General features: G+C 36.3%; 1 protein-coding gene across 13 annotated transcripts in view; it reads right to left on the reverse strand.

Annotated features, from left to right (window-relative positions):
• Nucleotides 1–2,284: 2,284 nt before the first annotated feature.
• Nucleotides 2,285–12,318, reverse strand: part of phldb1b (pleckstrin homology-like domain, family B, member 1b) — a 77,042-nt gene continuing 67,008 nt past the window's right edge. For 9 of the 13 annotated variants that reach the window (XM_079886115.1, XM_079886121.1, XM_079886112.1 and 6 more), the window contains 7 exons: nt 11,642–11,927; nt 8,104–8,194; nt 7,856–8,002; nt 6,177–6,396; nt 5,406–5,491; nt 5,170–5,199; nt 2,285–2,896 (listed from right to left, as the gene is read on the reverse strand). In XM_079886115.1, coding sequence (XP_079742241.1) covers nt 2,756–2,896; nt 5,170–5,199; nt 5,406–5,491; nt 6,177–6,396; nt 7,856–8,002; nt 8,104–8,194; nt 11,642–11,927 — 1,001 coding nt within the window. In that variant the 3' untranslated portion in view covers nt 2,285–2,755. The remainder of the gene's footprint in view (nt 2,897–5,169; nt 5,200–5,405; nt 5,492–6,176; nt 6,397–7,855; nt 8,003–8,103; nt 8,195–11,641; nt 11,928–12,318) is intronic. The other 4 variants (XM_079886114.1, XM_079886122.1, XM_079886113.1 and 1 more) reach the window with 1 other exon arrangement.

Below are 12,318 nucleotides of genomic sequence, written 5' to 3' on the forward strand. Positions count from 1 at the left end.
CAACTGAAGTTTTAAACAAGATTTTATCGCCAACACATTAAAGCTGCTTTCAAACGTTTTGTTTACTGTTGTAACACCCAATGATATCTTGTACCGCTTTCCCCCTTGAGTCTTTAAAAGTAGCAGTCAAAAACCATTTCGAAACCACTCAGATTTTTGATCCTCTCTTCTTAACGGCAAGAATTCATCTTTCAAAATGCCTGTTAACTTCAGTAATATCATGTTAGAATGCTAATTGCGAATATTCTCCTACTGCTGCCCACTAAAATGGTGTCAGTTTCCCAGCGTTGCAGGAATTACCAAATAATTTCAGTAAACAATCCCAACAAATTGCATCAGCGAACAACTCACTTCAGAGACTAAAGTGTACAGTAAACCCCAAACAGTTCAATAAGTATTGCCTACATATTGCTCAAAGACTGAACTGATACTCGCTGAGTTTTTTCTTCTCAAAGTTTGAATTCTAAAGAGATTGAAATTGTTTTTAGTTCCGCCGTGCAGCGAATTGCTCCATAATTAGTGATAACCTCCATTTGAAAGGCAGTTTTCACATGTTTATTGAAATTATTATACGGCAAAATAGAACTTTGAACCTAATGCAAACTTAAACATTACTTTTTAGGCCAGAACTTGGCTTATATCTAAACTGCTTGATTTAGCTTTGACTGCACCCCATAGTATCTTACAAAACATGTTAGTCGTTGCCGTTCAAAAAAAACGTTTTGTTGCCGTTCACTTCTTTAAGCGTATGAAAGAGTATTTTCACGCACTGCCAGCAGCATATTTGACTTCTTTAATGATTTATTCCAAGGTTAATTTATGAAACAGTTATGCAGTGTGTCGTCCAGTCAAAACAAACTTTCTTTGGTTAAACGTATTGCAGTAGCAGCTTTTTAATTCAGCATGCGACTCTCTTGTCTGGTGTCATGAAAACAACACAGTCGCTATGATGCAAGACTTCTGCTTGTGTTGTGTTGCATTGTTAATTACGGCAGTGAGGATCACTTGCCCTTTTACATCTGAAGTCCGAGTTTAGTTGCGACCTCTGGGCTCAGTCTTTCCCGCAAGTGTGTGTTAGCATAGCTCATAATTAGGCAAATAAACACAAAAAAACACTCGAAACAAGGAAAACTGTGACTGTATTCATGTTCAACATTTTACAACACTGTTTTCAGCTAGTTGTGTGATAGTACATCTTACACGCAAAATGAAGACTAATTATTCACGTTGATTTGAGTTCTCTGTAGATTTCCGTTTGGTTTCAGGAGAGAGCAGAACACTTTGTTGGTCTTATTTTTTTTTTTTAACAGTGTCATAGCTGCTCGATAACATCGCTAACCATAAATAAACATTTTTATTTTCCCCAAAACAAACACAAGTTTGGGCAGACTAGTTAAAAGCCTACCTGTCAACATTAATAACACTTGAAGAGCTACTCAACCCTTTGAATAGCTCCTTAAATTGTATTAAAGCAGTATCTGACTGATTTAAATAGGTCATCTTTTTTTAAAGTACAGTATGTGTCTGTTCACAATCTCCTAAAACAGTAAAGCCCACTGTGTATCACATGAAATAAAGATGCGGTCACATTTACCGTTGTTTGGCAGTTTTTCGGCGTCAAAATACGGTCGTTTCAATAGGAATCCACACAATCGGAATTTGCGATACAAAAAATGTGCGATTCACGGATCTTCCACATTGGCAAACAGAAAGCTGTTTGGTTTGTACATTGCTACAACTATTGACAATTGACCCTTTGAGTGAAATTTCGCTAATGTGACCGCACCTTAAGCCTGTGATTCCAGCAATTTTTCACTAGTGTCACAGTTCAAATATTAAGAGTGACAAATATGGGACAATATCAAGGCACTGCATGACTTGCATGATTATGATGTTGTTTCGTCTTCTCCTGTCTGTGGCAATTATTCCCAAACTCTCATAGGCTGGCAGTGATAGGAGATGGCTACCTCCCCTTGGGAGTCAAATCACATGATCAAGTTGTCAGGACTTGGCAAATAGACTCTACTGTTGTATGTGGAGTGTGTGCATGTGTTTGAGGTTCTATATCTAAAAGAATAAGCTGGGAACACAGTGGGATACAGTTGGACAGGAGTCGCTGATGTCCCTCTACAATAAATATAGACTCCTGAGCTGGTAGGTGAGCTTTGGTGGATTAAGTCTTTGTTTCTGTGATACGGGATCTTTAAATGTGAATAGTATACTCTTGAAAATGTCATTTAAAACATCACTTAAACGTACTGCGGTATTCTCTCGCCGTATCGTGTCGGTCAATCCCATCTAATTTTTATCGGAATACTATTCCAGAATGGCTTGATGTCATTTGGCATTTTTCCCATTATGTTTGAAAAGAAATAGTGGGACAAACGTTACAAATGAAAGTCTATTACATGTTTCTACACATCCAGACAAGATAAACTGCAACTGAAAAATATCTCTGACGGCAAAAAGGCATTTTAGTAGATGGCGAGTTAGCCACCACCTGCAGGTTTGGTTCACCGGGTCTTTTCGTCTTCTAGAGCTCCCTTTTTCAATCCAGGCAGACGTGGAAAACCTCTGGTGGATATCTGTCTGTGCAGCTGAGTGGATATATAACATCTTCAGGAAACACGAGAAGAAGAGAAAAAAGGAAGTAGCAAAATAAAGTTTTTCCTCTCGTTGGGAATAACAGGTGTGGGTTATTTAAAGTCTCCCTGCCGAACGGTTTCCGTTTTGACGCGTGGGTCAGTTTTTCCTCTCAGTTCATGAACTGCGTGTAGCCCTCGGCTCCTGTCACGATCACATCCATCCAGATCCTCATGGCCTCAGCGGAGGGGGCCACCATGAAATACAGTCTGTCGTGCGTCTTCACACAGAATGTCAGAGAGGGGTTGGGGCTCTGCATTCAAAAAGACACAATCAGATCAGTGAGGGAGCCACGTATGAGGCGCATCTTCTATTCAGTGCATTATCTGCTATTTATTCATTAGGGATGCCGATTTTCAGGAATTTTTTTAATTGACTTTAATTAAAAATTAATTAATCATGCAAAGTGCATGTGGAGGACTCCAAATACTACATGCACAATTTTAACTACAATTCAAATAAATATAATAATAATGTAGTTTTTGTTAATTAAATAAACATAAGAAAAATTATATATGTTTTATTTTGATAAATGTATTTTAATACATTTATGTTTAGTATGAATCCAATTTAATATAATATAGTTTAATAATTTTTCAAGTATTAGTCTTGTTTTATTTATACTTTATAATACATATATTTAATAACTACAATCAAACAACTATAATCAAAATGATAATACTTATGATAATATAATTAAACAAATGTACTGATATTTAAAGTATCAGTATTTTCATCTTAATGTATTTTAATCAAATTGGTATATTGGTATTGGTAATTTTATAAGTATTGATACTAATTTGAATGGATAAGTGTATTATATAATATTTCTGAATAATACATAGTCATTTAAATATATAAATATTTATATATTTCAGATAACATTTCACATTTTGAACTTAAGTTTATGTTTATTGTAATAAAACTGATATCGTTTTTTAATGTCTTTTGAATTTTTTTGGTTTCATGCTCTCGGCATTCAATAATTCACCAAAGCTTGTTTATCCTCGCTGGATGTGAACCTGCATTTAATGTAGTCTTGATTGTATTTTCTTTTACCTTGTTTAGTTTTGCTCATGGTTTTGGAGGACGAGGTCATGTCACATTCATGCTGGCATATACCTAATTTGGCTGTTTCTATCAAGTGACAGATACATTGGCACCAAAATGCTGCAGTGTTTGATTGGATGCACTGCCTTTGACCCAGCTGCTTAATTCCAACACACTATTATGACATTGGTGCTCCTGATTACTTTGGGCCTGTTTTTAAAAGCCAAAGCTGCTTGTATGTCTACGTCACATGCAGCACAAGCAACAGCGTGCACTCAGATACGTGTTTACTGATCTCTCTTTAGCTAAAATGGATTAATTGAAAGTCATACCACTTCATTAATAATCATTGATTAATCATTAGCTTCTCTAATTTCAACACATCTGCATAAGTAGAGTAGGAGGTGCTTGTTAAAATATGATAATTAGTTCTCCTCAACAAAACACTCATTATTAAAGTGCATTTCAGACCATATTACATCATTCAATAGGCAAACAAAAAAAATTGAAATGACAAAGGGATTCTTATAGATGCTAGTTTCCACCACAGAATAATAAGGTAACTGCGACTTTTTAAATATCTTAAAAATTCTGACTTTTTTTTTCTTGCGATTGCAAGTTTATATCTCACAATTCAGACTATATAACTGACAATTGAGATTTGAACTCTTGCGATTTGAATAAAGATTTTATAAACTCGCAATTGCAAGAAAAAGTCAGAATTGTAAGATAAAGTCAGTTACGAGTTTATATCGCACTATTCTGACTTTATAGCTCACAATTGCTAGTCAGAGTTGTGAGATAAAAGGTCACAATTACTTTTTTATTTGCGTGTTTATATCTTATAATTCTGACTTTATAACTCGCAACTGCGAGTCAGGTTTGCGAGTTATAAACTTGCAATTGCGAGAAAAAAGTCCAAACTGTGATAGTCAAAATTACTTTTTCTTTTTTTAGATCTCAAAATTCAGACTTTAAAACTTGCAATTGCGAGTCACAATTGTGAAATTAAAACTCGTAATTGAGATAAAAAAAGTCTTGTGAGATGAAGACTATATAACTCGCAATTCTGAGAGATAAAATTACAGTTGTGAGAAAAAAGTCTGAATTGTGAAATAAAAAGTGTCAATTATGTTAAGCTGATGGGGTATAATATGCCTCAAAACTGCTTCTGTGGGGTTATTACGTTATATATACACACTTATCATCTCATCACAGGTGGGAGTAGCAGAGAAACACTTAAGGGAAATGCACAGGTTGTAAATTACATTATACTCTCATCCTCAGTAATTATGCAAAAAAAACAAATATCCACTTTAAATACTGGCCTCAGTGAAAGTGCAAATAGTTGAGTTATTTAAAACAACACAACACAAGGTATGCGTTAAGTGTGTGAAAAATGCAAGAATTAGAGCAATTCTTTCCTCTGAGCAAACATGCAGGATAGGGCGATAGTGGTGGAGAAGTGATACGTACGTTTGTCAAATTCAGATTGAAAAATCCTTTCTGTGAAAACAGTCGGCAAAGCAAAAGAATGAAGAAAAAGAAGGGTGGGGAACATTGACAGCAGAGTTACAGCATAAGAGACAAAAAAAGAGAAGAAAGAAGCTAACAGAAAAAGATCAAATGAAATGGTGCAATAGGAGTGCAGAGCAGAAAACCAGCGGGAGATGTGAGCTGTGCTTATGCGAGGGTCTGATCGAGGGCCGTACCTTTGTGGCACTGCGCAGGTGATCGTAGTAAACCTCCTCGATAGCCTGGAAGTAGATGACGCCCTTCAGTTTGCTCTCATGTTTATCTGTGAACGGGAGAACAGAGATGTCACGCTGCGAAAAATCGTTCTCTTAATAAGAATTTTATTGCAAGATTTCTGTGTTTTTAATATCAAAACAAGATGCATTAACCCAAAAAGCAAAAGCGAATAAGACGTGTTCTCCGAAAAACAAGCATTTCCAAGTATTTTTACTGGAAACCGAGGCAAAACTACTGATTAGCACAAATGTTTTGCACAGCGAAGGTTTCAAAACCAAATAAGCCCCCACTCCCCTCGAGAATAATGATCCGGTAAGCACCGATGTGACCTTGTTACTGCAGTGCAACCCCTTCATTTTCAGTCCGCGTAAAAAAATAAAGAGCGAGAGCTCACGCTTTGCCGAGCGCCACGGCTGGATGATGAGCACGATTTCCTCAGCATTGCGGCAGATTTCATCACCATCAGATAGCATGCGGACGGGCTTCTGGTTATTTGTATGCCCCTAGCTAACCCGAGGCTATCGGAAATCATGGCAGCCACTGTGAGCTTAAGAATTACTAATTATCCGTATCCCCCCACTGCTGGATTCACCCACAATCCACTCTTTGTTCTGCCCTCGTTTCTTTCCCCAACCTCAGGGGGACCAAAGCGTAACGACACGTTTGCAGACTTGCATTAGCATAGTGCACAGTAAGGAGGATGCTGGGAGGCGACGCTGCGGTACACATACCGGCGTAGTAGGAAAACGTCCTTTTAAGGCGATCAAAGACGAACCAGCGCTTCTTCCAGGATTTGATCTTCCCTCCCATCTTGACAAGATAGCCCTTGCACATCTTTTCGGTGAGGATCACGTGGTAGCACGTGTCCACGCTGTGACCTGAGGACTCGATGTGGGAGCGGAGGTCAAACTCCTCTTTGCGAATGGGCAGGTATCGTGTCATCGGACGGGCCTGGAAATCAACAAGATGTGGTTCAGATTTTTGTTAAAAGGATTAATGACATGATGTGTTTTTTTTGTCCTAACACTTTACAATAAGGTTTCATTCGTTAACTTTTAAGAACTAAGAATGAACAATACTTCTACAGCATTTATTAATCTTAGTTGATGTTCATTTTAAAATTGACTAATACATTATTAAAATCAAAGTTGTATTTGTTAAAGTTAATGCATTGCTCTTTTTTAGTTCATGTTAGTTAACTAATGTTAACTAATGAACCTTATTGTAAAGTGTTACCAGTTAATTTATTAAAAAATGCAGTTCATACATTCCATCATTTAAAAACACCTATTTAATGAGGAACATGTTTTTAATTTTCTGAATTAAAATTCTTTTTTGGTGTGGCATAAGGTAAAACATGTCAGGGTGATACAACTGTCCTGAAATAATTGTATTTTTAAATGCATCATTAAAAAAAATTATTGTTTCCAAATTACATGACAAAAAAAATGTAGTTAGTAACATAACCCATTACATTACACATTTTATGTAATATAATCGGACTACTTTTTGATCAATTTTAGATTGCTTTTGACCTAACTCGTTTATCACATTGAATTGAATAAGATAATATCGTACCATATTGATATAAAAATACAAGATGAAAAAAAAAAAAAAAAATTCCATTCTTTATCATCAACAACATGAAGTGCATTAAACATTAAATTACCGTAAGTCAGAGTTTCCCAAACTGGCGTTTGAAATTTTAATGAAATTTATAAATAAAAACAATTATAATAAATTAGTTTGAAAGACAAAAGCCTTCTAAAGACATAGCAATACATGGTTAATGTGTTCGTCAGGAGTTGATTCGATATGCAATGTTGTGAAAACACTCCTTAAAAGTGAAATTATTTCTGTAAACCCAGAGGTCAAATGTTTGTGGCCTCCCAATTTTCCATGTAATTATAGCCACCTGACAAGTGTCTGGTCTGTGTGTGCAATTTCACACAACTAGAATACTTTGTATGAATATATAAGCGATACGTTTTTTTAAGAAATAAGTAATACAATCTAATTACAAGTCCTTAATTTTTTGGAATCTGATTACATAATCTAGATTACATGTAATCAGTATCAGTTACTACCCCGCCCTGATGCAGAAACAGAAAAAACAAACCAGACCCTCATGGTGACAAGGTGTCAAGGTCAGTATCATTTTGTCTTGTGAACTATATGTAAGCATGTTTATGCACTCTCATGTAAAGTGTATGAAAACTGTTTTTTACTTGATGGTTCCACATGACATTTTTAGAGTCAATAAATGTAATCTTTTCTTGAAAATGGTATAAATGTTTTTCAAAATCATATGAAATTCGAATAATCTCTAAAAACCCTAACCCCTAATTAACTAATTGCACAAAATGAATCCGTTAAATCTTCAGTCCTAGTAGAATCCCAATAAACTCACCTGAGAGAAGTTTTTGGCCCTCATCTTCACCTCCTTCTCTATCAGCTGCTGCCTGTGTACCGTCTCCTCCTGCAGTCTCTTCTCCGCCACCTCCCTTCTTCTCCTCTCTTCCTCTAGCATGAGTTTACGGGTCTGAGTCTCTCGTTCCTGCGGGCCAAAAGAGGACAGCGGTTATTAGACATGACTGAGAGTCAAGAAAGATGAATATTGTTAGTTGAAAGTGACTGTATACAGATGGCACGACTCACTCTGGACTCAATGAGTCGAGCTTTCTCCAGATGTGCCTCCTTCAACATCTTCTCCATCTCTTCGATCTTCAGCGCATCCATACCACTGGCACTGTGAAACACATAAAACTTCAGTCAAAGTCTCCATCAACTATACTGAGGGGGGAATTCACTATGCATGTTTGAACCAAGACAGCAAGCCATTTAAATAGTCGTTGCGCAACCGTTCAGTGAATTTACCCCTCGGTCATCTCTTTGGTGAATGATGGAATTGAGACCAGTAGCAGTGAGACTGGTGGATTACGAAACATTTCGTCATACTATATGAAAATACAGCTGGATTGCAAGCATCTGCCGTGAAACATTAAATGAAGCACATGTGGACTATAAACACAGAAAAAGAAAATGTGTAGTGGATTACTCTTGAGAAGAATCCCAGACTCGCTTGAAGCTTTATAAAGACAAGAGTAAACAAACAGCTCGAGAACATTTCAAGTAAACAAATACTCTCCTGAGAGAGAAACAGCTGAAGGCCGTCTGTTTGCAAAGACGTTGTGCCCCGGTCCGGCTCCACTGCACTTTACAGGCGTTTGTTTACAACATCTTCACACATTTCCCATGATAGAGCTTGTAACTAAAGACAATATGTCAGTGTCCAACTGGGTTGTGGGCCATTCAGAACTGAACTGGGAATGCCTTTGAAAATCAGGTATGAATATAAGAAAATACACTTAAAATGGAATGTTTCCATCAAAGAAATTCATATTACGGCTATAATTGTAGGTTTTTTAATACACTACCGTTGAAAGTCAGTACGTTTGGGGTCAGTACGTTTTTTTCTAAATAAATACTTTTATTCCTTGATAGTAAATACATTAATATAGAGGGTATGCATTGACATCAATTTCATTCTGGACTGAGTGGCAAACATCCTAGTTTTATACATCCTAGTCCCAAAAATGGGAGTAAAACAAACGATCATCTTCTCAAATTAAAGGCAGTTGGACTCGACAGTGTTCTTCACAACTCACCAAAGAACCAGTGGTCCATGGACATTGACATGTGGCCAGGAATTGTGTTTCCTGACGTTTATTGATTTAGACACTGGGGAAATACATAAAGCAAAGCCTGTGAACGCTCTAAGATCTAAGATCTAAACTTGCTTTGTAAGGAAAAAATAGGTAACCATCCCCTTTGTAGAACACAAGATCATCATAATGGATGTTTTTTTTTAATAAACGCTGTCAAAAACTTTAGTTACGTAGAATGTAAGATGGTAAGTATTTAATTGATGAGTTGTCAATACAATATGACCTAGGGTATGATTTTACCCCAAAATTCAACATATCTCTGACACAAAAAACACGTTTCTCTGCCTCAGTAGTTTCTGTGAATTGCAGCGATCCATTTGCTTCTCTTTCCTGTAGCTCTCAGCAATCTGTAAAAGACAGCTCCGATTTCTTGTTGAATCTATTTTGTACAGTCGATCGCACAGCTCTTTTCCATTTTAGATGTGTTTTGTGTGTTATTCGCGGCATTCACAAAATGCTGCCACTCGCTCTTTTTGCTCCACAGTGGGTGTAACCGCAGTGACTCCCGCCTACTGTGACGTCTATTGTTAGAAAATTATTCCTATTTCAAAAAAATGCTGATCAGCATGAATAAATATTCAATTAAAAAACAGTTATTTTAAATTGCAAAATATTTCACAATATTACTGTTTTACTGTATTTTTGATTAAATAAATGAATCCTTGGTGAGTAGAGGAGAATCTTTTGACCCTAATCTTTTAAACAGTAGATTACATTTCTTTTTTCAGTGTTTTCTGAATTACCCATGAATGTTACAAAACACACACACAGTATATTAGGTAATATACATGCATTTCATTATATTTAATAAATGAACTTTTATTTTATGAACCCTGATGCACTTCATCCCCGACATTTCACAGAATGCTCTAATCTACCCTGAAGTCTTCAAAATGGAGACAAACACACAAAGAGGGGTTGCCTTATTAATTATGCATTTTTTTGTGAAGAAGAAAATCTGTTATGTGACTACTGAATTTTTTTGAATTACAATTTAGAGCATTCGTTTTCCTGTCATTCCAAATCAAATTGCTTTCTAACATCCTCTGCGCCGTGACCAATTCCCTTCAAATCACACATGAACTGAATTCTGAATTTCGCTCAACCTTGGTGTCACGTGTCAGTGTTTGCACCTCATTAATTGTTGGTTTTGCAACCAATTAAACCTTTCTTTGCTTTCTCATTTTGCTAATCTGTTCATTATAAATTTCAGGGCATGTTATTGCCATATCTGTATGTACAAGTACAAAGGTTATACTCTTATATGCAGAGAGGGGATTGATGAAGAGCAGAGACAAAAGAAGAGGGAGTTCATTTATGATAGGAAGGGTGGTTAAGCAACAAACAGTAAAACCTCAGGCATGTGTTTATGGAAGATGCCTTTTCAGTTGTTGACATTTTTGCAAGCCCAATTAGTCCTATGTGCGCTCTGACTGTCCCTGTTAAGTGGAAACAGACAAGAAGACCGTTTCCACACAGCCCGTTTAACCCAGCAACAACTTACAAGCTTAAATGTGTCTTCACAGAGTCCGTTTAACCCAGAAACAAACTAATCTGTAGCCTCAGGCATCAAAGTCGTTCATTTGTTCTTTCCTTTTCGCAAGAAAGTGGGCGGGATGAAGAACAGTTGCTGCATTATGATTCATAGCTTCCCTACACGCTGAGCTATTACATCCATGTGAATGTATCGAAAATATACATTATTTTACACATTTTCACATGGATGTAATGTAATATAAATTTGTAATAATATATGCTACTGTTCAAAAGTTTGGAGATTTTTTGTGTGAAAGAAATGAATACTTTTATTCATCAAGGGGCACATTAAATTGATCAAGTCCCAGTAAAACTGTTACATTTTAAAATATATTAAAATAGAATTGAATTAAAATAGAATAAATGAATTAAAATAGAAAACAGTTACATTAAATTGGAATAATAAAATAATATTTTAACAAATAAATGCAGCCTTAATGAGCATAAAAGACTTCATTCCGAAAAATCTCACTGACCTATAATTTGTCAACAATAGTGTACATTAGAATATATAAGCTATAATATTTATATAAAAATACTGTATTATTTCTATTTAAATTAATATAATTAGTCATACTCAAAACCCTCACAATTACTGATAAATGCAGTTTAAAATGAGAATAAATGATATGACCTTGCTTTACATATTAAAAATGAAAATGAAATAATTAAAACAAATAATTAAACTGATTTTATATGAGCTTTAATAATATAATAAAATCAAATAAAAAATGTGATTCATATACGCTCCCTATGATTTGGAGTCTCAATTTGGAGAGTACTCACTAAAAGTCATTAAGCAGATGGTTGATCATTTATCTTGGGACAGGCATGTAGAGAAAAGCCACAGGGCCGCCACAAGTTCCTGTCACAGAGCCATTGGCTAAGCGTTCTGAGAAAATGATTTAGGAAAGCACATGGAAATGTCGAACCTGGACATATTGTCAGGAGAGCAGGCAGAGTTGTTTCCAGTGGAGATGCTTGTGTCCATGCTGTCCGAGCTCTCCAGGCTGAGGGTGTCGTACGGTTGTTCCCCAGAAGAGGGTGCTGTGTGGTGCAGGATGGAGTGGTGCATGACTGGCGCGGAGGTTGAGGAAAAGGGAATGTTGAGATGTGTTTGAGAGCCATGGAGCGCCTCCCACTGGCACTGAGCCTCTACTGCAGCTTTCTGCTTCAGTTCGGCCAAACGTCTCCGCTGCTCCTCAATAACCTGATGACCTGATGGAGATAAAACACACATATGAGAGTCAGATCAACAAACTGGATACAAGTGCCCAAAACTGAACAAACTAAACATTTTATAGGTCAAAGATAGCTGCCAAGACTACACAGTGTTTTGAAACTCCTGCACATCCATTTAGGATGGCACAGTTTGCCCACGATTTGCTCCATCATGCCTCACACATACACACATAAAATATGCAATGCATGTGTGCTGAATAAAAAGCCCAAGCAATACCTATGATTCAAGATCCCTTTGTACACTGCCAGTCAAAAGTTTAAACTCATCTACTCATAATTTATTACATTTTAGAATACCGAAGTCATCAAAACTAAGAAAAAAATAATAATACAAAAAGAAATAAATCATTGTCATTAAAATGTAATC

The sequence above is a fragment of the Squalius cephalus genome (assembly GCF_949319135.1).
Source record: "Squalius cephalus genome assembly, chromosome: 11".
Classification (NCBI taxonomy): Eukaryota; Metazoa; Chordata; class Actinopteri; order Cypriniformes; family Leuciscidae; genus Squalius; species Squalius cephalus.